The sequence below is a fragment of the Aotus nancymaae genome, unplaced genomic scaffold, assembly GCF_030222135.1.
Source record: "Aotus nancymaae isolate 86718 unplaced genomic scaffold, 86718_ANA_hifiasm-v0.15.2.pri h1tg000064l_0, whole genome shotgun sequence".
In the NCBI taxonomy this organism is placed as follows: domain Eukaryota; kingdom Metazoa; phylum Chordata; class Mammalia; order Primates; family Aotidae; genus Aotus; species Aotus nancymaae.
The window spans coordinates 1,137,464-1,164,111 of record NW_026988478.1 but is presented as its reverse complement, the minus strand read 5'-3'; the positions used below and the strand labels follow the sequence as shown (position 1 = coordinate 1,164,111).

General features: G+C 42.0%; 1 protein-coding gene across 7 annotated transcripts in view; it reads left to right on the top strand.

Moving 5' to 3' along the window:
- Positions 1-1,321: 1,321 nt before the first annotated feature.
- MTHFS (methenyltetrahydrofolate synthetase) overlaps positions 1,322-26,648 on the top strand; it is a 40,990-nt gene continuing 15,663 nt past the window's right edge. Inside the window, exons 1-3 of one of the 7 annotated variants that reach the window (XM_012466914.2) lie at positions 1,690-1,893; positions 2,826-2,954; positions 10,892-11,153. In XM_012466914.2, coding sequence (XP_012322337.1) covers positions 2,946-2,954; positions 10,892-11,153 — 271 coding nt within the window. In that variant the 5' untranslated portion in view covers positions 1,690-1,893; positions 2,826-2,945. The other 6 variants (XM_012466913.2, XM_012466915.2, XM_064366121.1 and 3 more) reach the window with 6 other exon arrangements.

The window sequence follows — 26,648 nt, the reverse complement described above, 5'->3', positions numbered from 1 at the left end:
ACTAATCTTAGAGAACTGATTTTTTGTGTGCCTCAGTTTCCTCATTGTTAAAATAAAAGAGGGCATTAGGCTAAATGATCTCAGAGGTACTTTTCAGTGAGAATTCTATGATTATAGATTGTAAATTGAATAAAATGTCCAGTTAACTGGGTTATCCTGCATTTTTAAAACTGATTATAAAGAGAATAGATTATAAAAGAAACAATCAACCTTTTTATAGCTTCAAAGGTATTGCTTTAATTTGGATTTACTGTTCTCATGATTTTCAATACAATGCACTTTACAGTATAATAGAATTCACATTACAAACATAAGTACATTGAAATCAATGTTGGACGATTAAGAACGAGAAGAAAAAACAGGCTTTCTATCCTCTAGAGCTGTGCTTCCTGTCCACTATGGTAGTGAAATGTGGCCAGTCTGAATTAAGATGAGCTATAAATACTAAATACTAATTGGATTTTGAAGGTTATGGAAAAAAATCTTAGTGATTTGATATTGATTTACATATTGAAATAATTATTTTTAAATCTTAAAAATTAATTTTTCCTGCTTTTTTTTAAAATGTGGCTACCAAAAATTACAATTACAGATGTAGGTCATACTGTGTTTCTTACACAATGCTGCTATGCATCATCTATACATTCCTCACATAAGGAGACACTTCCATCAACCACTGTGGTCTCTTAAGATAACGGAGCTGAAAAATTCCTAATACCCACTGATGTGGTAGCCAACCAACACATGGCCTTTTCTGCGTCTAGATACACACGCATCGTGATGCTACAACTGCCTACAGTGTTCAGTAGAAAACACGCTGTGTCAGGTGTGTAGCACACGTGTGTAACTTTGTGTAACTGCTCTGATGTTTGCACAGGAAGGAAATCGTGATAGTTTCGCTGCCTGTACTGCCTTCCCCTGCCTTGTCCTTCTTTTCTGGCCCCTGCGGCCCCAGTACTGTACAGTACAAGGGATTCCAGGCACCGGGGATACTGCCAGATGCTTTTACCATCCCCGCAGTCCCGCTGAGGGCCCGGGCCCAGGGAGGTCAGGCGGCAGGGCAGCCACGGCGTCCCACCACGAATCCCGCTAGCCGGGGAGGGCGGGCCGGACCACCGGGGCCGTACGAGGAATGGGTCCCAAGGGCCGGGGGCGAGGGAAGCGCGCGGCCCGCACTTGGCCCGCGACCCGGAAGCGGGCTAGGGGGCGCTTCCCAGAGACCAGAACCTCCCCTAGGCCGCGTATCCACCTGGGAGCGGCCAGGGGCGGGGACCGAACCCGAGGGCGCCGAGGGCGGGATCGGACTCGGCTTGGGCGCGAGATGGCAGCGGCAGCGGTGAGCGGCGCCAAGCGGAGCCTGCGGAACGAGCTGAAGCAGCGTCTGCGGGCGATGAGCGCCGAGGAGCGGCTACGCCAGTCCCGCGTACTTACCCAGAAGGTGCGAGACCGCCTGTAGCGGAAGCCGAGGCAGTCAGACCTACTGAAGGCCTAGCGGCCGGCGCTTGCGGACCCATGCAGGTTCCGCGCAGGCGCTGGGCTAGGCGCCCCGGCGCGCGCACGTCCCCCTCCAGGCGCGCGCACGTCCCCCTCCAGGCGCGCACGTCCCCCTCCTGGCGCGCGCACGTCCCACCCCGGCGCCCGCGCGTGCCCTCGTTCTGGTCCAGATGCTCTCGGGAACTATGGCGGGTAGAGGGGCCGGAGATGAGATTTGCGGGGCTGAAGAGGGAGAGGGCGGCGGTGGTTGACAGATTTCTCTCTGGGAGGACAGTTCGTTTGCATGAGTGGCATCTGTGTTGCTTGAAAACTCCTCAGTAGGGATGACGGTACTGTGGTGAGAGCAGGGTGAGAACAGAGATTTGTGGTAGAGGAGATGGGTGAACACCTGAGCGCCAGGTGAGTCCTAAGGATAAAGCGCTACGAGTAAGACTCCGCTTATGTCAGTAAATGACCAGAGAAAGATGCAGGTGCTTCAAACGGGGAGCACCAAAACAGGTGTGGAGATGCCAAAGGGCGGAACTCAGATGTGGACTGCACTCCACTAAGTATATGGAGGGCTAAGGCTGTGTCTCCCGAGCTCCAGGGCCTCAGCATTAAATACTGTTTTTTGAGTGAAAGAAAGGAAGACGTGGCTATCATACCCAGGCTTCCCAAGAACGTAGGAAGCAGAAGAGAGAAGTTTGAGGAATAAGTGAGGGTCCCTGTTTGTTGGTTAGCAGACCTCGGTTTTATGACTTTCACCGACTCCACTGCTATGTATTTTCAGTCTGTCTATGTAATGGCAGGTTGTTTTTTTTTTTTGGTCAATAAAATGGCAGTCATATGCTGTCGTGAAGGCGTGTTCTAAAGAGTTTTTGGGGACTCATTTTTGTTAGACATGAGGGGAAGAAAAATTTAATGTCCCCTGAATAAGTACATATTTGTAATTCTTTTGTAAGTCAGACTGATGATCTGTCTTCCCAACATCATGTCTCAGAGATACTAGCGGATATTTGTAGACTTGATGTTACTTGGAATTAGTTTTACCATCAGGCTTTCTTAATTATCCTTAGCTGTTCTATTATCCATTATTTACTTAAATTCAAGGTACCCATGGGTTAAAGCAGTAAAGCAAATATGCTCGTTTCACCCGTCTCTTCATGTATGTAGGTGTGCACGAGGGAATCTATACGGATGTTAATTTGTTCTTTCAAACAGAATTATTTTAGCTATTATGAGGAAGCACTGCTGGGTGTTTTAGTAGATTTAAAGGATATAGACTCTTGTCCTTACTATGTAGTTGTTTAAAATTTAGCTGATTCATTCACATATGTTGAACACCTGTGTAGTGCACACTTGGCCATGCACTGCGTTGTGGAGATGAAAAAGATAGGATTGTTGCTCTAAAGGAGCAGAGAGCCTAGAAGAGGAAACAGACATGAATAAAGAATTGCACTGAAGCCAGATATATGATAAAGGTAAACACCAATGTTGTAATATTGTGGAAACATAGCCTTGGGGAGGGGGAATTGGAAAGCTTTCTTTTTTTTTTTTTTTGAGATGGAGTCTTGCTCTTGTTGCCCAGGCTGGAGTGCAGTGGCATGATCTTGGCTTACTGCAGCCTCCTCCCCCCTCGGATTCAAGGGATTCTCCTGCCTCAGCCTCCCGAGTAGCTGGGATTACAGATGCACCCCCACCCCCCCCACCATGCCCAGCTAATTTTTTTTTTGTCTCTTTAGTAGAGATGGAGTTTGGCTATGTTGGCCAGTCTGGTCTCGAACTCCTGACCTAGTGATCTGCCTGCCTTGGCCTCCCAAAGTGCTGGGATTACAGGCATGAGCCACTGCACCCGGCCTGGAAAGCTTTCTTTTTTTTTTTTTTTTTTTTTTTTTGGTTTTATTTATTTTTTTTATTTATTTATTTTTTTTTAGAAAGAATAGGAAGGAGGAAAAAGGAAGAGAAAGAGAGAGAGAGAATGGGGAGGAGGGAGAAGGAAAAGAAAGAGGGAGAGAGAATGGGAGTATTGCTTTCTTGCCCAGGCTAGAATGCAATTTAGTAATGGGTATTGAAAAGCTCTTTTATACTGATAATTATACTTAATGATGTAGTCAGGAAGGAATAAGGGAAGAAGATAACAAACAAACAGCCAACCAATATTTAATTTAAACCTATTAAATGCTATGCGATTACTGAGAAGTGATTTACTTCCAATTATATAGTCACCTTTGGAATAGGTGTGAGGTGGTAATGTATGTTTTGTGTATTTGAAGTGGAGAGTTCTATAAATGTTTATTAAGTTTACTTGCTCCGGGTCTGAGTTCAAGTTCTGAATATCCTTGTTAATTTTCTATCTCGTTGATCTATAGAATCGTTAGCTCTTCTTGTTACATTGATCCTTTTGCCATTATGTAATGTCCTTCTTTGCCTCTTTTGTTCTTTGTTGCTTTAAAGTCTACTTTATCAGAGGCGAGAATTGCATCTCCTGCTTTTTGTTTATTAGTTTATTTTTACTCTCTGTTTGATTGGTAAATCTTCCTCCTTCTCTCTGAGTCTTTGTGTATTGTTGCATGTAAGATGGGCCCGGATGCAGCATACCGATGGGTTTTGGCTTTTTATCCAATTAAAATATATGTAGGTTTAATACCGGCGTTTGATGCTAGCTGGCTGTTTTGCCCATTAGTTGATGTAAATTTTTTATTGTGTTAAAGTTCTTTGCTTTTTGATATATTTTTGGAAAGGCTGATATTGGTTGTTCCTTTATATGTATAGTGCTTCTTTCAGAAGCTCTTGTAAAGCAGGTCTGGTGGTGGTGAACTCTCTAAGTACTTGTTTGTTCGCAAAAGATTTAATTTTTCCTTCGCTCATAAAGTTTAGTTTGGCTGGATAGGAAATTCTGGGTTGAAAGTTCTTTTCTTTAAGGATGTTAAATATTGGTCCCCACTCTTTTCTGGCTTGTAGGGTTTCTGCTGAGAGATCTGCTGTAAGTCTGATAGGTTTCCCTTTATGGGTAACCTGACTTTTCTCTCTGGCTGCCCTTAGTATTTTCTCCTTCATTTCAACCCTAATAAATCTGGCGATTATGTGCCTTGGGGTTGGTCTTCTTGAAGAATATCTTTGTGGTGTTCTCTGTATTACCTGGAGTTGAATATTACCCTGCCTTGCCAGGTTGGGAAAATTTTCCTGAATGATATCCTGAAGAGTATTTTCCAACTTGGATTCATTCTCTTCATCACATTCAGGTACACCTATCAAACGTAAATTAGGTCTTTTCACATAGTCCCATATTTCCTGGAGACTTTGCTCATTCCTTTTCATCCTTTTTTCTGCATTCTTGTCTTCTCGTTTCATTTCACTGAGCTGATCCTCGACTTCTGATATCCTTCCTTCTGCTTGATCAATTCGACTGTTTAAACTTGTGCATGCTTCGCGAAGTTCTCGTGTTGTGTTTTTCAGCTCCATCAATTCACTTATATTCTTCTCTAAATTGTCCATTCTCGTTAACAGTTCGTCAAACCTTTTTTCAAGGTTCTTAGTTTCTTTGCATTGGGTTAGAACAAGTTCTTTTAATTCACAGAAGTTTCTTATCACCCACGTTTTGAAACCTGCTTCTGTTATTGGAACACACGTGTAATCTATTAAGCCTTGTTCCGTTACTGATGAGGAATTGCAATCCCCTGTAGAGGGAGAGGCATTCTGATTTTGAGTATTCTCTACCTTTTTACGCTGGTTTCTTCCCTTCATTATATATTTGTCCGTCTATCGTCTTTATAATTACCGGCTTTCTAACTGGGTCTCTGACGTCCAACTTGTTGATTCCCTGCGCCGAGATCTGAGCAATCCACTGAGCCGGCCAAAACAGTGGTGTTAAGATTGATGGTGCTTTTCTGCCCGGGAATCTCCGGACTCTGCACCAAGAACTGGTGTGCTAAGGCACCAGCAAAACCACCACGCCGGCCACAAGAGTCGCCCTGGCGACCCGTGGGGCTCCTCCACTGGGAATCTCCTGGTCCGTGAGCAACAAATATTTGTCTGAAAGTGTGGCGTCCTCTCGTTCTTTGCGCTTTCACTGGGAGGTACGTGGCCGAGCTGCTAATCATCAGCCATCTTCGCCTGGAAAGCTTTCTATAGGAAAATGTTTGAGATGAATTTTGGAGAACAAGAGATGAATTTTGTCAGGTGAAGGGAAAGATGGGATAGGGGAATGTGAGTAGGGATACTTAGGCAAGAGATGACAGAATAGAGTTTAGCCTGGACTTTGGAACTACACAGATCTGGGCTTAATCTGACACCATTGTTTTTTAACTGTATGGTCTTGGACAAATTTCTCAGAACCTTTGGTTCCTTGTCTATAAAATGGATAGTATCACTCTTGTAGGTGTATTGTGAGAGTTAAAGAGGTGTGTAAAGGGATGTACTCAGTGCTTTACTTATTTTTTGATGTGTCCTTTAGGAAGAGTGTACTGGCGGCATTTGGATAATGGGTTGAGGAAAGAAGAAAGGAAAAAAAATACGGAGACCAGTAAGGGGCTATTGTGCCAGTTCAAGTGAAAGATGAAAAAGATGCAAACGAGAGCATGGGCAGTGAAGAAGGCGGGCGGGAGGCGGGGGGAAGGAGGCAAATGGGAGACTGTTCAATGAGGAACAGCAGGACTTGGCAACTGATTGGAAGAGGTTAGAGAATACTGGAAGGGGAGGGGAGTGACCTATGATTCCAAAATTTAGAGCTTCGATATAATGGTGTTTAACCTTGGGCATAAGGAATGTAGGAATTGGAACAAATTTTGGAGGGGCATGGGGTAAATAAAGGTGAATTCAATTTCTAATCTTCTGTGGTGTCTTTGTCCATAGAAGATTAGAATTCATAAACTATAGATGGGAATAGTAGCTACATAGATACAGAATTACTGACAGCAATAGAATGACAACTGAGACATGGCATTAGAGGAGGAGAGAGAAAAATTAAAAAGCAGACCCATGACCCTCAGTAATAAATACATTATTGTTTTACAGCTCTTACCACATACAAGGAACTTTAATATTCTTTTTTTTTTTTCCTGAGATGGAGAAAGGCTGTCACCCAGGCTGGAGTGCAGTGATGCAGTCTCGGCTCACTGCAACCTTTGCCTCCCAGGTTCAAGTGATTCTCCTGCCTCAGCCTCCCAAGTGGCTGGGACTACAGGCACATACCATCACATCCTGCTAATCTTTGTATTCTTTGTAGAGTTGCGGTTTCACCATGTTGGCTAGGCTGGTCTTGAACCCTTGACCTCATGGTCTGCCTGCCTTGGCCTCCCAAAGTGCAGGAATTACAGATATGAGCTACTGCGTCCAACTTGAACTTTAATATTTTCTATTCTATTTCATTTAAAAATTCTGATTGTAGCCCATTGTTGATTTCATGACTAACCAATGGATCATTGCTGGAAACATCAGTGTACTGTGTAGTGTTTTGCCATAGTGAATGCTCAATAAAAGTGTTAAATTATGTTTTTCATTTAGAAAAGCGTATTTATTCTTACTGGCACTGCACCTTTTTATAATTTAGAAATTTGTCAAGAGAAGTAATTTATATGGTAAAGAAATTCAGCTTTATGTCGTATCTTGAGTCCCTAACTAAGATGAGGAAGTTGGTGCCCTTTTACTCACTGTATTTTCTACTCCCTGTGTCGGTTTCTGACATCTGTATTGTTATGTTGTCAAGTTCTGTAATATTTCAACTTTGTTCTGTAACTATGAGTCTACTGAGGAGTATTTGTGACCGATTTCCAAACTTGAGATTTCAGGAAATAGTATTTACAGTAAACAGTATTTACAAAAATATGTAAAGCACTGAATTATTCCTTGTATTTTTGTTCTATAGATGGTATTGATCACAGAACCAAGTTGTATGATTAAACATGTAAGAAAAGACCTCTAACTTTATGTCACTAGATATGTGTAGCTCGTAAGGTAACGTTCCAAGTGTCAGCACCAAAGCTTTCTCTTTTCCCCATAATTGCTCAAAACCATGCTCTATTTTGCTTTGTTCTCATTTGGAGCATGTGTCTAATTTAGTTGTGTATTTCTCCAGGAGCTTCTGATTGCCTTTATTTTTCCTTTTTTTTTTTGACAAATCGAGAATATGGGTTTATCTTATCAATAGATTCTTTTTCATTGTCTGTTAAAGTAAATCCACTCTCTTTTTGAAAACACTCCAGCCTCTTGCTTTTTGTGGTCTGGTTGCCCCTGGCCCATTGCACAGCCATTGCCCTGGGGTTCCTCGTTACTCCACTTCTGAGTTAGGGCTGCTTTTGAGTCCAGCATCCTTGTCTTTCTTGGATTCTTTTCCCTTCATCTTGTTAGAGTATATCTTCAGATAATTTTTTTTGAGGACGTATCTATGAGGGTGGTAAACTTTTAAATATACATTAGGAAATGGTTTACCCTTATACTTGATTGATAGTTTGAATTTCAAATTTAAAATTATTTTCCTTGTTCTGCTCAGCCCCCATGGCCCCTTGGCCCCCATTCAGTATGAAGACTAGTATTTATCTTCTTCTTCTTCTTTTTTTTTTTTTTTTTTTTTTTATGAGATGGAGTTTCGCTCTTGTTGCCCAGGTTGGAGTGCAGTGGCGTAATCTCAGCTCGTCTGCCTCCTGGGTTCAAGTGGTTCTGCTTCAGCCTCTCAAGTAGCTGGGACTATAGGCATGTGCCACCGTACCTGGCTAATTTTGTATTTTTACTAGAGATGGGGTTTCACCATGTTGGTCAGGCTGGTCTCAAACTCCTGACCTCAGGTGATCTACCCGCCTTGGCCTTCCAAAGTGCTGGGATTACAGGCGTGAGCCAAGTGTATCTCTTTTGATTATTTCTTTTCCTTTGGGTCTTTCTGGAACTCTTGTTAATCACATAATAAAAATCATAGATTGATCTTCTGAACTTTTTTTCATTTTTTCTATTTTTGCCTTTTCCTCTACTCCAGGGCTTTCTCCTAAGTTGTTTTAATTTTGCTAATCACAATTTTAGTTCCCAGTGATTATTTCATAAATCTCTGATTGCTTCCTCTCTGGAGCAGTCTGTTGTTTTAGAAATGCCTGTAATCCCAGCACTTTGGGAGGCCGAGGAGGGTGGATCACCTGAGGTCAGGAGTTTGAAACCAGCCTGACCAACATGGAGAAACCCTGTCTTTACTAAAAATACAAAATTAGCCAGGTGTTGTGGTGCATGCCTGTAATCCCAGCTATTCAGGAGGCTGAGGCAGGAGAATCGCTTGAACCCGGGAGGCAGAGGTTGCAGTGAGCTGAGATCATCCTGGGCAACAAGAGCAAAACTCCATATAAAAAAAAAAAAAAAATTAAAGAAATGCAATTATCTTCTTGAGTTTGTCTGAGAAAACGAATTAGAATTTCAAAAAATTATCTGTCATCTCTGTCCATTTTTTCTTCCCTTCTTGTTTTTTTTTTTTCCCATCTGTCTATTTTGTATTTTTGCTTTTCAGAACGTGTGATGATCTTTTATTGTCGGTACATATTTGTGACTGAAGGTGTCATAGCTAATGGGGATTTCCTCTGCCTTTATGGTTTGCTTTGGGATTCCAAGGGAGGAATAGATTCTGCCTGACCTGTATCCTTCTTGCTGAGTGTTGTGATCTACTGCTGTTTTGTCAGTAAAATACTGTCCCATCCACTCTTTGTCTTACAGAAAGTAGTCAGGTCTCTGTTCTCTTATTCTCAGTACTGTAATGGTTTTTCTTTTTTGTGTTTCTTTACCATCATATAAATGGAATTTGAGGGAGGAAGATAAGTGTGTGCACAGTCTCACACTAAGTGTTAACTGATGTTTATTACTGCTTATTCAACTCTTGATCTTCTATATTCTGCTGTCAAGAGAGTAAAAAGGATACCTAAATTTCTCATATAGTACTTGGATGCCAATAACCCCAGGCCTGCCCAAGTCTGGGTTTCACATTTCCTTTCTTTGCCTGTTTCAGGCCTCAAAACAATTTTGTAACTTTTCAGAGTGTGAGAGTTAACTTTCTTCCTTGGACTAGTTTGATGTGCTCTATCTACTTAATTTCTGTGTTTCCTTTTTTATTAGTGATAACTTGACTTTCTGTTCCTGTATCTTTCTGCCATTCATATTTATAAGCTACTTTTATGGCTTACAAATATGTAATAATAACAAAATTTCTAAGAAGTCTTATAAAGAATAAAAGTATTTTTTTCTTTTCAGTTTGGAGAACAGGGAAGAGCAGAAAAGGAAAGGAAAAAAAGAGAGCTGGCCAGGCACAGTGGCTCACACCTGTAATCCCAGTACTTTGGGAGGCCCAGGTGGGTGGATCACTTGAGCTCGGGAGTTCGAGACCAGCCTGAGTTACATGGTGAAACACTGTCTCCACAAAAAATACAAAAAATCAACCAGACATGGTGGCATGTGCCTGTGGTCCCAGCTACTCCAGAGGCTGAGATGGGAGGATCACCTGAGCCCAAGAGACAGAAGTTGCAGATTGCGCCACTGCACTCCAGCTTGGGCAAAAGAGGGATACCCTGTCTTTAAAAAGAAAAAAGAAAAAAAAAATGAAAAAAAGAGAAAAAGAGAGCTAAGGGCTAACTTCTGAGTCTGGATAAGTTCCTGAGAATGTTGACATTTCTATGATGAGCAAAGCTCAGTTCCCTTCTCCTGCCTGATAAATGATTCAGCTGAATATGGTTTCTTTCATCAGGATCTGCCCCCACCTCATAATTGTGAATATTTTAATATTCAGTTGAACAGATGAATTTTAGGAAATGGGTTGGGGTTGGTAGAGCTAAGAGAGAATTGTAAGACATGTTCTCTGCCTCAGAGAGCTCAGTGCATAGACCGGTTAGGGATACCACATTTAGGGCACATGAAACAATTCGTGATCCATTCATGACTACATCATTATTAAGTTACATATTAACTCTAAATGTAGTAAGCGTTCTGCAGAAGTTAGGAAAAGTTAGGACCAGCATTGGGCTTTAAATGGGTTGAATTTGGGAGGAGAGAGAAGCCTGACAATCCAAGGAGTAGAGGAGCTTGTGGGAGCCAAGTTTCAGAGATAAAGCAGACTCCAGGGGAAGCGTGTGAAATGACCAAAGACTACTCAAGTGGGTAGGTGGGAATCAAGCCTGGAATTCTCTAGAAAGACAGCTTGTCTCCATAGTGACCTTTTAATGAGTTTTCACACCTACCAGAGTGGGCGTGCCAGGAAGGGATAAAGGAGCAGGTAAGTGCTGGGTCCCAAACTAAAAGTCAGGCTTCAGGATGCAACACTGACCCGCTGTATCACTCTGCCCTTTCTTTTTCTTTATAATATTTAAAGAAATTGGAGAAGGCTGAGAGAGAAAGGAGAAACGTTAAGGGGAGTTGCTAAATTTAGTCTTGGAAAATATAATTGCCATAATTTCCCATTTAGGTGATTGCCCACAGTCAGTATCAAAAGTCCAAAAGAATTTCCATCTTTCTGAGCATGCAAGATGAAATTGAGACGGAAGAGATCATCAAGGACATTTTCCGGCAAGGCAAAATCTGCTTCATCCCTCGGTACCAGTTCCAGAGCAATCACATGGATATGGTGAGAATAGAATCACCAGAGGAAATTTCTTCACTTCCCAAAACGTCCTGGAATATTCCTCAACCTGGTGAGGGCGACATTCGGGAGGAGGCCTTGTCCACAGGTGAGTATTATGGTGTTAGGATATTGTTAGATTCTGACCGGTCGTTAGAGCTGAGATCCACCTGTCATGTGTGGGTCAGAAGTCACTTTTCCTGTAGGGATTAATTTGTATTTTGCCTGTGTTCCAAGACACCTGTATTACCTGGTTTAGGATGTGATGCCTTTTGAAAACTGTGAAGTGTAAATGAATAATATAGTTGACTTCTCACATATTGTTGCTCTAACCTTGTGGGTTGGATTATATATTTTCCCTTAATAATTATTTCCTGCGGTTTCAGTTATGGTTGGCTTGCTAATGAGCATATTATTATTAATGCTAATGAGCACTTATATCTCCAGCTTAGACCTAAAAACTACTTTCTGGACATCTCTATTGGATGTCACATGCACATCCCAAACATGAGATGTTCCAAACTGAGTCCTTGTCCCCTCAACCTCGACTACCTAACGTGTGTTTATCTCAGTAGATGGCACCACCAACCACCCAGCTGACCCTGCTAGAAATGTCCAGGTCGCCGGGCACGGTGGCTTATGCCTGTAATCCCAGCACTTTGGGAGGCCAAGGCGGGTGGATCATGAGGTCAAGAGATCGAGACCATCCTGGTCAACACGGTGAAACCCCATCTCTACTAAAAATACAAAAAATTAGCTGGGCATGGTGGCGCGTGCCTGTAATCCCAGCTACTCAGGGGGCTGAGGCAGGAGAATTGCCTGAAACCAGGAGGCGGAGGTTGCGGTGAGCCGAGATCGCGCCATTGCACTCCAGCCTGGGTAACAAGAGTGAAACTCCATCTCAAAAAAAAAAAAAAGAAATGTCCAGGTCATCCCTGACCCCCTCTTTCTCTTATGCCTCACATCGGGTCTATTGCTAAGTCCTGATGATTTTACTTGCTGCATATTTCTTGAATCTGTCCATTTCTCTCCAACTCACTGCTACTGCTGCGGTGTAAGCTGACATCTTCTCCTGCCTGTGTTCCCGGAAAGGCCTCATCTCTGTTCTTTCTCTCCATGTCTTGCATCCTCTCTTCCCTCTCTATTGGTTATTTAAAAGTAATTGAAACAAGATTTTGAAAACACAAACTTGCTGCTTCTTTCCCGTCCTTAAAGTCTTTCTGTGACTTACTATTGCCCTTAGGTTGAAGTAAACACTCCTTAATGAGGTTCTTCCTGATCGTGGCCCCGCTTTTCTTTCTATTTTCACAACTTTTTACTCCTTACTTCATAGTCTGAGTTCCAACCACTCTGAGTATCTCTGTTTCTCAACCCCACTTTGCCTTCTCTACTGCTGGGTCTTAATACATGCTGTTCTCTGGCCAACAGCTGCTTGGGAAGTTTTATCATTATGAAACAGGCAAAGAGCTGAAAGCAAAACAAGCTAAGGGCATTTTTTTTTTTAATATAATGCCTGAAACCCATCTTAGAGATGTATATTTTTTACTAAGACTTAAATGGCTACAAAGAAGCCCCAGCACAACTTTATGCAGTCTTTGCTCAGTTTCTGCCCCTTCCAACATAACACCATGGCCTATAAAGTCAGTATGACGGAGCGGGAGGGGAGAGGGTCAAGGACTCATGACAGTAGGGATTATGTACATTGCTAGTTTCACTTTCCCTGTATCATCCAATCTTGGGCTTTGCTAGATGTTTAGGCACCAAAAATACGTTCAGATCTACCTCCGTCATGTTCTGCATCAGTAGGCCAGATGAATGCCAGCATTTTAAAACTCTTCATATTTTCAAGGGGAAAGACTGCAAGCATTTTAAGGCAATGAAATGATAAGGGATACAGAGTGTTGGAGAGCAGTCTAGGCTTACAGATAAGGAAAGACAGGAGATTATAGCCACTGACTTTGTTCAAACTCAATGCAGCTACTCGCAGGCTTAAGGGTGGAACCCAGGATACTGTCCCAATCCCAGCTGACCCTGTTAACAGCTCCTCCAATGCTTGCATCATCTCTAATGTGCCTGCTGATTGAAATTTTACTTGGTTTTCTCCAGTAACCAATTCCTCTAGAGGCAGCTCATTCCTTTTAGAACAGCTCTGCTTCTTCTAGAACATCTTCCTTGGGTTGAGCTAAAGTGTATCACTTTGAACTTCCCTGCATTTTTTTCTAGCTCTATTCAAGTACAGCAGTGAAAAGACGAAGGAAGAAGCATGATTTTTCCTTTTAACTTATTTGCACTTCCTGGTTAGGATAACCTCAATCCAAATAACTCAGTCAATCATTTATGTATGGGTTGATTTTTTTTTTTTTTTTTTTTTTTGAGACGGAGTCTCCCTCTGTCGCCAGGCTGTAGTGTAATGGCGTGATCTCAGCTCACTATAACCTCTGCCTCCTGGGTTCAAGCTATTCTCCTGCCTCAGCCTCCCGAGTAGCTGGGATTATAGGCTTGTACCATGACCCCTGGCTAATTTTGTATTTTTACTAGAGACAGAGTTTCACCATGCTGGTGAGGCTGGTCTTGAACTCCTCAGATGATCTGCCCACCTTGGCCTCCCAAAGTGCTGGGATTACAGGCGTGGGCCACTGCACCCAGCCTATGGTTTTTAGCATGTCATTTGGCACATACGAGCTATCGAATAAATGGTAATTTATTAATTTTAAGCAAGTAAGTCAGAATTATTTATAAGATAAACTCATTACTAGCCAAGTGGTTAACATTTTGATAATTTTCAGCAGGTATTTTCCACATCTGCTTTGTGTCACACACTATTTTAGGCACGGAAAGATAAGGTCCTGATTTGAAGGGACTCACACTGTAGCTGGTGAGACAGAAAATGAATGTAAACAGAATATTCTAACCTGTAGTATATGTCAACTGTAAGTGTCAAATGAAAAGATACTGAACATTAAAAACATAGAAATTTAGAATATGGTCCTGAATAGAAAAAGGTCCTCCAAAAAAAAACCCCACAACTGGTCGTTCGTTTGTTTTCTCCTCCATAGTATTTATCCCTGCTGTAGCTTTGGTAACAGTGGCTTTCTTCCCCTCATGTGTTTTTCTTTTTAGATATTTGCACTCTGGGTTGGAAAGGGATAGGGGATTATACCAGTAGTTTCTCAAAACTGCAGTCTGGGGTCAAAGCTCACTGCTGTTGTTTATGGAAATGTTTGAGTAGGCAGTCTCGGCTGTTTGTTGTCTCCTAATATCACACTCTGTGCTGCAGATTTCTACTTGTATCAGCAACTTAAAATGTGGCAACTTCAGTGCTTAAGCATAAATCTGGCTTCACTGTGTTTGTGACAAGCTGATCAGAGACAGACTGTCCTTGGTGTAGCCTTTGTTGTCTGTTTATCTTTCTTGTTTGCTCACATTATCAGAGCTTAGAAGAGTGAGCCTTTGTGTCTTCAGTTGCAATTATAAGTTCCTAAGCAAAGATTTCCCATGGGCTATTCTTGTATTATATAAATAGCAAAAGAAATAGATTGCTAAATGAAACAGAGGGTCTGATTCTTTCCCAAGTTTATATTTAAGATAAGGGCTGCTTGGGCAATTAGATTAGCCAGGAATTTTTCCAGTGCAAGTGTATAGTCTGATTCAACCTGACTTAAGCAAAAATGAGATTTTATTCGCCCAGAGACTGAAAGGTTCACAGAAGGGCTGGCTAGATCAGTGGCATTAGGAGCCAGTCTATCTCTGCCTTTTGGCTTTGCTTCCATCTATGTTAGTTTCATTTTCTGGTGCCACGTGGTGGCCCATGGCAGCTCTAGTTCCATGGCATCCTTACTGTCAGCAATAAATAACAACTTTGTTTTTATTGTTCTGCTCCTAACTCTCCTTGACCCAAGCGAGCATCTTGAAATTAATCACTATGGCCAGAGATATGGGATAGGCTGACTGGCTTAGGCCTGGGTCTTATGTGCCCCTCCCTGACCCATTCTCTGTGATCAGGAAGAAAAGAAGTGCCAATTGACTTAGACCAGGTCATATACCCATCTCAGCAGCCCTACTTAAATCACTGAGCTGAGAGTAGGGTGAGTGTTGTGTTTCCAGAACAAGAGCAGTGGATACTGGCGAGTCAAAAACCAAACTCACCTATGCTGTCAATCATTTCTGAAATTCTGCAGAACATAATAAGCTTTTGCAGTCATAGCTTTGCCAGTGCTAATTTTTTTTTTTTGAGATGAAGTCTCGCTCTGTTGCCCTGGCTGGAGTGCATGGCGTGATCTCAGCTCACTGCAATCTCTGCCTCCGGGGTTCAAGCAAGTCTCCTGCCTCAGCTATTAGCTGGGACTGCTGGTGCATACTGCCATGCCTGGCTAATTTTCTGTATTTTAGTAGAGATGGGGTTTCACCATGTTGCCCAGGCTAGTCTCAAACTCCTGAGCCCAGGCAATCTGCCTGCCTCGGCCTCCCAAAGTACTGGGATTACAGGCGTGAGTCACTGTGCCCAGATGCTGATTTTTAATTTATGATCTTCCTGTAGTCTTTGTGGGAATCAATATCTATGTTTGGGTACCTGAGCCATAACTTAATGATCATAATGAAGACTTTCTTGTCCTCAAATAAAACATTTTAAAGTAATTGAGTGGGACGTCATCAAGGACAGAGTCTTTGAACAGCCCTTCTAGGTTGTTCACCATCAGTACTTTTGGGAGGGTTATGATTGGTTCACCGTGAGTAACTCACGTTGACTTCATTTCTTTGTTCGTTAGGGGTGCATGGCACCTGCAAGAATGTAATAAAAGATGGCGGGTATGGATTTCATCAAGGCATTTAATAGAGTCATGATATCCGCAGGAGGCTGGAGAAATTTGAATTGGGTCATAATACTTTGTTCAGAAAAGATGTGTAGAGCACCTGCTCTGTGGGAGGTGATGGGGGCATAGCAGGGAACAGCATGGAACTGGTCCCCGCTGTTGTGGAGTTGACTAGTCCGTTGACCTCACAGAACAGGTCTGTGCTGGCATGTAACAGGGCCCTCTCCTTTGTGCCGTCCTGTTCAACTTTTTGTTGAACTTCTAGCTTTTCTCTACTTCTGTTGAACACTTAGATATCTCACTGTTCCTTATTTTCGGCATGTCTAAATTCATTCTTATTATTCTTTTTGTGTTTTTCATGTTTCTTTTAGAAGCTCCTTTGTAGACGTGCAATTATCCTTGCCTCCTTCCCACCATCCAGTTATTACCAGATTTTTCTTTGTCATGTTTTTATCACCTGTCTTTCTCTAATTCCAGTTTTGGGGGAATTCTTTGTCTACAGTTTTCATTCTTCATATCTGTTCAATTGGCTTCCTGGCCATATTAATTTTCTCAAAGTACCTTTTTGTACAGGTCTTCTACCCTATTCAAGCCTTTCTGTATGCTGGATAGCTCTGTATAGCTGAGCAAACGATGGTTCCTGCTGGTTGTTGCCAGAAGAAGGGACATTGGATGAAATCCAAACGTTCAGGCCACTTTCTGGGCCTTACCTGCCTTTCTTTTTTCGTTTTTTTATTTTTTTTTGAGACGGAGTCTCACTCTGTCACCAGACTGGAGTGTGGTGGTGCGATCTCGGCTCACTGCAACCTCTGGCTCCTGGGTTCAAGTGATTCTCCTGCCTCAACCTCCAGAGTAGCTGGGACTACAGGCATGCGCCATCATGCCCGGATAATTTTTGTATTTTTAGTAGAGACGGGGTGTCACCATGTTGACCAGGATGCTCTTGATCTCTAGACCTCATGATCCACCCACCTCGACCTCCCAAAGTGCTGGGGTTACAGGCGTGAGTCACTGCGCCCGGCTTCTTACCTGCCTTTCTACCTTTAATACTTGTAAGCCTCCTTGGTACAGTTTTTATTTCAGCCAGAGTGTTCTGCTGGAAGACAGTATTTCCTAGTAATAGAGAATATGGATTTGAGAATCAGACCAGCCTGGATTTGAATTCTAGTTTTGCTCCTTTCTAATTGTGTTACCTTGGGAAGATCACTTAACTTCTTAGAGTTTCAGTCTTCTTATCTGTAAGTGGATTCAGACCTACCTTATGTATCTGTTATAGAGCTTAAGTGAGATAATATGTGAATACTGTTTGACACATAGTAGGTGCTCAGTGAAAATGCCCTTGTTGCTGCTGTGGCTGCCGTTGTTTTTGCTGCTGATGAGTGGTCAAGCATAGCATAATGTTAGACCATTTTGCAGGCTAGAATGTATTGTGTTTCTTCAAGATAGTCTCTTCTAGTCTGGTGCTTAAGATCACTAGCTTTGGAGTCAGACTGATCTGAGTTTGAATCTGGCCTTTACCACTTGGGCAGAATTAGTTAACATCTCAAAGTACAAATTTCCCCATGTGAAAATTGGAGATAATTACAGTGCTGACTGTGTTGTTGAGAGGATAAAGTAAGATGATGTATGTAAAGTGTCTAGTACAGTTTGCCAAGTAGTCACGGATCAATACATGGCAGTTATTAACAATAAGCAGAATTTTTTTCCCCCAAACCTTCCTTGGCTACCTGCGATGTACTAGTCCCTTTCTTCTCTAATTCTTACGTACTTGGCACTTTACATATATTACCATATATGTTTTGTTAATTCTTTTTGGAAGTATATTCCTTTTCTTTTATTTCTTTTTTTCTTTTTGAGACGAAGTCTCACTCTGTTGTGCAGGCTGGGGTGCAGTGGCACGATCTCGGCTCACTGCAACCTCCGCCTTCTGGGTTTAAGCGATTCTCTTGCCTCAGTCTCCTGAGTAGCTGGGATTACAGGCACACGCCACCATGCCCAGCTAAATTTTGTATTTTTAGTAGAGATGGGGTTTCACCATGTTGGTCAGGCTGGTCTTGAACTCCTGACCTCATGATCCGCTTGTCTCGGCCTCCCAAAGTGCTGGGATTACAGGCACGAGCCACTGCGTCCTTCAGTATATCCCTTTTCTTTGCTGATAGACTTAGACTCTTTAGGAGCAGAGGCCTTCTTCTAAATCATTTGTATCCCTGGTACCTAGTCATGTGGTTTATGTTGTAGACTTTTAGTAAAAGTTTCCTGAGGTGAAGCTAACAGTTTCGAATTCAAACAATGCCTGTATAAATGAGTAGATGATCAACACTTCATAGCTATGAGAGAAAAGCTGGATATAAAAAACTATATGCATATTCCCAGGGACACTTTAAGAAGTATACCAGGGTTAGTTGTTTTATAACGCACTGAAACTTGTTTTTAGAGACAAGGTCTCACTCTGTCGCCCAGACTGGAGTGCAGGGGTGTCATCCTAGCTCACTGTAACCTTGAACTCCTGGCTCAAGTGGTTCTCCAACCTCAGCCTCTTGAGTAGCCAGGACTACACATGCACACCACCATGCCTGACTAATTTTTAAGTTTTCGGTAGAGACAGGTCTACTCTGTTGCCCAGGCTAATTTTGAACTCCTGCCCTCAAGCAGTCCTCCTGCCTTGGCCTCCCAGAGTGCTGGGATTATAGGTGTGAGCCACTGCACCCAAGCAACATTTTTTATATTTGTGAGTAAAGAGTTAGCATCAGTCCCAGACTAAGCTGGGCCCGCCTGGGGGAGTAAACTTGAAACTTATCTTCTCTCAGCACTAGTTTTGGGGAAGCCATAGAGTTGTGATAACGTGGGATGTACCTGTACCTGCCTGTTACTGTGTGCTACTACACCTGAATTGGGAGCTGTGAGTTGGCATGGAAGCCTTGGGTCTGCAGAGCTAGATCTGTATAAAAGATGGGCAGGAAATGGAGGTTGCAGCTTCTCTGTGACCTCTGTGCACCTTCGTTCTTGCTGCACCCTGTGTGAGTGAGGAGGCAAAAGAAGTGGTGTAGCGAGGCAGGTGCTGGGCCCTGGGTGAGATAAAGATGCTGAACCTGCCGTATCTCCTCTTCTGTGTCCTTCTGTAAGGCTAAGTACATGGAGTAATACTTACATTGTTTCCTGAGCCCGAGTGCCAGGTCAAACCTATAACAGCTGCTGGGTCAATACATATTCTCAATCCAGTTTCTGGGTTTGTTTTTTATTTTTTGTTGGGGGTGGGCAGTGCAGCTTAAATAACATTTATTTTCTGGCAGTCTGGGTAATTTTAGTAATATTCTGTAGAGACTCTAACACCACTGGTCCCACCAGTGACTGTCAACATGTCTATGAGAATGTTTAACTTTTATTAAGACAAGAAATAAGAGCTTATAAGATCTTATATGATATGATATATATATTTTATTATTATTATTATACTTGAAGTTCTGGGGTACATGTGCAGATCATGCAGGATTGTTACATAGGTATACACATGCCTTGGTGGTTTGCTACATCCATCCCCTACCATCTACATTAGGTATTTCTCCTAATATTATCCCTCCCCAATCTCCCCACCCCCTGCTATTCCTCTCCTAGCCCCTCAACCCCCAACAGGCCCCGGTGTGTGATGTTCCCCTCCCTGTGTCCATGTGTTCTCATTGTTCAATACCCACTTATGAGTGAGACCATGTGGTGTTTGGTTTTCTGTTCTTGTGTCAGTTTGCTGAGAATGATGGTTTCCAGCTTCATCCATGTCCCTGCAAAGGACATGAACTCATCGATTTTTATGGCTGGATAGTATTCTGTGGTGTATATGTGCCACATTTTCTTTATCCAGGCTATCATTGATGGGCATTTGGGTTGGTTCCAAGGCTTTGCTATTGTGAACAGTACCTCAGTGAACATACATGTGCATGTGTCTTTATAATAGGACGATTTATAATCCTTTGGGTATATACCCAATAATGAGATTGCTGGGTCAAATGGTATTTCTATTTCTAGATCCTTGAGGAATCGTCACACTGTCTTCCACAATGGTGGAACTAATTTACACTCCCACCAACAGTGTAAGAGTGTTCCTATTTCTCCACATCATCTCCAGCATCTGTTGTCTCCAGATTTTTTAATGATCGCCATTCTAACTGGCATGAGATGGTATCTCAATGTAGTTTTGATTTGCATTTCTCTAATGACCAGTGATGGTGAGCTTTTTTTCATGTTTGTTGGCTGCATAAATGTCTTCTTTTGAAAAGTATCTGTTCATATCATTAGCCCACATTTTGATGGGGTTGTTTGTTTTTTTCTTGTAAATTTGTTTAAGTTCTTTGTAGATTCTGGATTTTAGTCCTTCATCAGATGGGTAGATTGCCAAAATTTTATCCCATTCTGCTGGTTGCCATTTCACTCTAATGATTGTTTCTTTTGCTGTGCAGAAGCTCCTAAAGTTTAATTAGGTCCCATTTGTCTATTTTGGCTCTTGTTGCTATTGCTTTTGGTGTTTCAGTCATGAAGTCCTTGCCTATGCCTATGTCCTCTATGGTACTGCCTAGGTTTCCTTCTAGGGTTTTTATGGTGTTAGGTCTTATGTTTAAATCTTTAATCTATCTAGAGTTAATTTTTGTATAATGTGGAAGGAAGGGGTCCAGTTTCAGCTTTCTTCACATGGCTAGCCAGTTTTCCCAACACCATTTATTAAACAGGGAATCCTTTCCCCATTGCTTGTTTTTGTCAGTTTGTCAAAGATCAGATGGTTGAAGATGTGTGGCATTGCCTCCGAGACCTCTGTTCTGTTCCATTGGTCTATATCTCTGTTTTGGTACCAGCACCATGTGTTTTGTATACTGTAGCCTTGAAGTATAGTTTGAAGTTAGGTAGCATGATGCCTCCAGCTTTGTTCTTTTTGCTTAGGATTGTCTTGGCCATGCAGGCTCTCTTTTGGTTCTATGTGAAGTTTAAGGTGGTTTTTTCCAGTTCTGTGAAGAAGGTCACTGGTAGCTTGATGGGGATAGCATTGAATTTATAAATTACTTTGGGCAGTATGACCATTTTCATGATATTGATTCTTGCTAACCATGAGCATGGAATGTTTCTCCATCTGTTTGTGTCCTCTCTGATTTCCTTGTGCAGTGGTTTATAGTTCTCCTTGAAGAGGTCCTTCACATCCCTTGTTAGTTGTATTCCTAGGTATTTTATTCTTTTTGTAGCAGTTGTGAATAGGAGTTCGCTCATGATTTGGCTGTTTATTTGTTATTGGTGTATAGGAATGCTTGCGATTTTTGCACATTGATTTTGTATCCTGAGACTTTGCTGAAATTGCTTATCATCTTATGAAGATTTTGGGCTGAGATGATGGGGTCTTCTAAATATACAATCATGTCATCTGCAAATAGAGACGGTTTGACTTCCTCTTTTCCTAATTGAATATGCTTTATTTCTTTTTCTTACCTGATTGCTCTGGCCAGAACTTCCAATACTATATTGAATAGGAGTGGTGAGAGAGGGCATCCTTGTCTAGTGCCAGATTTCAAAGGGAATGCTTCCAGTTTTTGCCCATTCAGTATGATACTGACTGTGGGTTTGTCGTAAATAGCTTTTATTATTTTGAGATATGTTCTGTCAATACCTAGTTTATTGAGAGTTTTTAGCATAAGGGGCTGTTGAATTTTTTTGAAGGCCTTCTTTGCATCTATTGAGATAATCATGTGTTTTTTGTCTTTGGTTCTGTTTATGTGATGGATTACGTTTATAGATTTGCATATGTTGAGCCAGCCTTGCATCCCTGGGATGAAGCCGACTGGATTGTGATGGATAAGCTTTTTGATGTGCTGTTGGATTCAGTTTGCCAGTATTTTATTGAAGATTTTCGCATCAGTGTTCATCATGGATATTGGCCTGAAATTTTCTTTTTTAGTTGTGTCTCTGCCACATTTTGGTATCAGGATGATGTTGATCTCATAAAATGAGTTAGGGAGGATTCCCTCTTTTTGTATTGTTTGGAATAGTTTCAGAAGGAATGGTACCAGCTCCTCTCTGTATGTTTGGTAGAATTCAGCTGTGAACCCGTCTGGTCCTGGACTTTTTTTTTGATTGGTAGGTTATTAATTGCTGCCTCAATTTCAGATCTTGTTAATGGTCTATTTAGGGATTGAACTTCTTCCTGGTTTAGTCTTGGGAGAGTGTAAGTGTCCAGGGATTTATCCATTTCTTCTAGATTTACTGATTTATGTGCATAGAGGTGTTTGTAGTAATCTCCGATGGTAGTTTGTATTTCTGTGGAATTATTGGTATTATCCCCTTTATCATTTTTTATTGCATCTATTTGATTCTTCTCCTTTTCTTTTTTATTATTCTGTCTAGTGGTCTATCTATTCTGTTGATCTTTTCAAAAAACCAGCTCCTGGATTCATTGATTTATTGAAGGTTTTTTTTGTGTCTCTATCTCCTTCAGTTCTGCTCTGATCTTAGTTATTTCTTGTCTTCTGCTAGCTTTTGCATTTGTTTGCTCTTGTTCCTCTAGTTCTTTTAATTTTAACATTAGGATGTTGATTTTAGATCTTTCCTCACTTCTCAAGTGGGCATTTAGTGCTATAACTTTCCCTGTAGACACGCTTTAAATGTGTCCCAGAGATTCTGGTATGTTGTGTCTTTGTTCTCATTGGTTTCGAAGAACATCTTTATTTCTGCCTTCATTTCATTATTTATCCAGTAGTCATTCAGGAGCAGATTGTTCAGTTTCCATGTAGCTGTGTGGTTTTGAGTGAGTTTCTTAATCCTGAGTTCTAATTTGATTGCCCTGTGGTCTGAGAGACTATTACCCACGTTTTGCATTTGCTCAGGAGTGATTTACTTCCAATTACGTGGTCAATTTTAGAGTAAGTGTGATGTGGTGCTGAGAAGAATATATATTCTGTGGATTTGGGGTGGAGAGTTCTGTAGATGTCTATTAGGTCTGCTTGGTCCAGATCTGAGTTCAAGTCATAGATATCCTTGTTAATTTTCTGTCTCATTGATGTGTCTAATGACAATGGAGTGTTAAAGTCTCCCACTATTACTGTGTGGGAGTCTAAGTCTCTCTGTAGGTCATGAAGAACTTGCTTTATGTATCTGGGTGCTCCTGTATTGGGTGCATATATATTTAGGATCATTAGCTCTTCTTGTTGCATTGATCCTTTTATCATTATGTAATGCCCTTCTTTGTCTCTTTTGATCTTTGTTGGTTTAAAGTTTGTTTTATCAGAGACTAGGATTGCAACCTCAGCTTTTCTTTACTCTCCATTTGCTTGGTAAATCTTCCCCCATCCCTTTATTTTAAGCTTATGTGTGTCTTTGCACGTGAGATGGGTCTCCTGAATACAGCACACCAGTGGGTCTTGACTTTTTATCCAATTTGCCATTCTTTTGATTGGGACATTTAGGCCATTTACATTTAAGGTTAATATTGTTATGTGTGAGTTTGATCCTGCCATTGTGATACTAGCAGGTGGTTTTGCCTCTTAGTTGAAGCAGTTTCTTCATTGTGTTGATGGTCTTTACCATTTGGTATGTTTTTGCAGTGGCTGATAATGGTTGTTCCTTTCCCTGTTTAGTGCTTCCTTCTGGAGCTTATATAAGGCAGACCTGGTGGTGACAAAATCTCTCAGCATTTGCTTGTCTGTAAAGGATTTTATTTTTCCTTCACTTATGAAGATTAGTTTGGCTGGATATGAAATTCTAGGTTGAAAGTTCTTTGCTTTAAGGATGTTGAATATTGGCCCCCACTCTCTTCTGGCTTATAGGGTTTCTGCCGAGAGATCTGCTGTGAGTTTGATGGGCTTCCATTTGTGGATAACCTGACCTTTCTCTCTGGCTGCCCTTAGCATTTTTTTCTTCATTTCAACCCTGGGGAATCTGATGGTTATGTGCCTTGGGGTTGCTCTTCCTGAGGAATATCTTTGTGGTGTTCTCTGTATTTCCTGAAATTGCATGTTGGCCTGCCTTGCTAGGTTGGGAATGTTCTACTGGATAATATCCTGAAGAGTGTTTTCCAACTTGGTTTCATTCTCCCCGTCACATTCAGGTACACTGATCAAATGTAGATTTGGTCTTTTCACATAATCCCATATTTCTTGGAGGCTTTGTTCATTTCTTTTCACTCTTTTTTTCTCTATTCTTGCCTTCTCATTTTATTTCATTGAGTTGATCTTCAATCTCTGATATCCTTTCTTCTGCTTGACGAATTCAGCTGTTGAAACTTGTGTATGCTTCGCGAAGTTCTTGTGCTGTGTTTCTCAGCTCCATAAAGTCATTTATGTTCTTCTCTAAGCTGGTTATTCTAGTTAGCATTTTGTCTAACCTTTTTTTTTAAGGTTTTTAGTTTCTTTTCATTAGGTTAGAACATACTTCTTTAGCTCAGAGAAGTTTGTTATTACCCACCTTCTGAAGCCTGTTTATGTCAGTTCATCAAACTCATTCTTCATTCAGTTTTGTTCCCTTGCTGGTGAGGGGTTGTGATCCCTTGGAGGAGAAGAGATGTTCTGGTTTTTGGTGTTTTCAGCCTTTTTGTGTTGGTTTCTCTCATCTGCATGGATTTATCTACCTCTGGTCTTTGAAGTTGGTGACTTTTGGATGGGGTCTCTGAGTGGACGTCGTTTTTGTTGATGCTGAAGTTACTTCTTTTTGTTTTTAAGTTTTCCTTCTAACAGTTAGGCCCCTTTGCTACAGGACTGCTTGCCTGGGAATCACCTGTGGGGGCTGCATAACAGAAAGGATTGCTCCCTATTCCTTTTTTTTTAACTTCGTCCCAAAAGGGTACCCACCAGATGTCAGCCAGAGCTCTCCTGTATGAAGTGTGTCTTAGGATAAATGGGGGTCAGGGAGCCACTTGAGGAGGCAGTCTGTCCCTTATCAGAGGTCAAGTGCTGTGCTGGGAGCTCCGTTGCTCCCTTCAGAGCTGCTGGGCAGGGACATTTAAGTCTGCTGAAGTGGAACTCACAACTGCCCTTTTTCCCAGGTGCTCTGTCCTGGGAAGGAGGGGCTTTATTTACAAGTTTCTGATGGGCTGCTGCCTTTTTTCAGTGATGCCCTTCCCAGCAAGGAGGGAATCTAGTCACAGTCTGCCTGTAAAGGCCTTGCTGAGCTGCTGTGGGCTCCGCTCATCTGCTGTGTAAACTTCCTCGCAGTTTTGCTTACACAGGCACGGTTAGAACGGCCTCAGTAATGGCGACTGCCTCGGTAATGGCAGACGTCTTTCCCCCCACCAAGCTGGACTGTTGCAGGTCAGGCTCAAACTGCTGTGCTGGCAGCGAAAATCTCGAGCCAGTGGGTTTCAGCTTGCTGGTCTTTGTGGGGGTGGGACCCGCTGAGCCAGATCACTGCTCCCTGCCTTCAGCCCACCTTTTTTCAGGGAAATGGAAAATCTGTCTTGCAGGTGTTCCAGTTGTGAGGTAAAATGGTGGCCCAGTTTTGTGCTGGAAACCCGCACGGCACTGGAGGGAATCTCCTGATCTGTGTGGACTGTAAAGCGCACTATATGATCTGGAGTGCCGGAGTGTCCAGCGAAGTCCCCGATGGCCTCCCTTGGGTAGGTTAGGGAGTCTTTCGGTCCCTTGCACTTCCTAGGTGAGGCAACACCCCACCCTGCCTCGGTTTGCCCTCCTTGGGCTACACTCACTGTCCAGCGAGTCCCACTGAGATGAACCTGGTACCTCAGTTGGAAATGTGGAGATCACTCGCCTTTGCGTTGCTCTCACTGGGAACTGTGCTCCAGAGCTGATCCTATTTGGCCGTCTTATTTTGATATGAGTTACAGCTTACCTTCTCACTGAAAGTGTCTAAACCTTTAACATATGTTTCTTTAGCTTAACAAAAATCCTTCTCACTAATTGTACTTGAACTTTTGAAATAAGTTATTAGGACTAAAAGTAAATGAAAACAGTTGTAATTTTGGAATGTGCTTTTCACCTTGCACATGCCATTGTAGGCGTTTTGGGTGATGTCCCTCTCTGGACAATTGAGAACATTGCCTCCTGAGTTCGGCACTGTGGAGAGAGAGTGAACCCTTACTGACCTTGGTTGTCTTTGCTTTCAGATGGGATAACTGCAATCCAGGGAGGTTAAGTGACTTCCCCAAGGGCACACAGTTAATGATAATGGGAGGTCACCCAGTTCTGGTTTCCACTCCAGTGCCCTTTGAAGTGCCATTTTTCTTCACACTTCATTCATTCAGATTGCTGTACTACCTAGATTTTCTTCTCTCTCCTGACAGCATACTGCATTAAAACCATTATTCATGAAACAGGTACCCTTGGTAATTGTATGCATGGGAACATTATCCCGTTTTCCCAAGGAAGAACTTGCACTGAGTCACATGTATCTAAAAGTACACTGGTCTCGAAGTTAAGCTTTTTCTTCAGTAATTTTGTGTTCAATTAAATACACAAGAAGAACCAGCTACAGCTTTGATTTATAACAGGGCCTTTCATTTGAATGATAAGTACACCCATGATAGGCTTCCTTGGACCTGTTCCAGAATTGTCTATTTTATCTTTTACAGCAGCTTTAGAATATATCCTCATTTCAGAGAATGGTAATTTACTTCTTGTTAACTCCCAGCCCATTAAGATTAAAAGATACTTCCTTAGGGGTTATGGCCTTTATTCTTGCCAAGGTGGGTTAGCCTGCTAAGTGTTCTACTCAAGCATATTTTTCCCAGCCTATTCCCCAGACGTGACCAGTGTTAACATACTTATGTATCCTAGACATATATATTTGTATCCTTTTAAAAACCATATACAGATAGG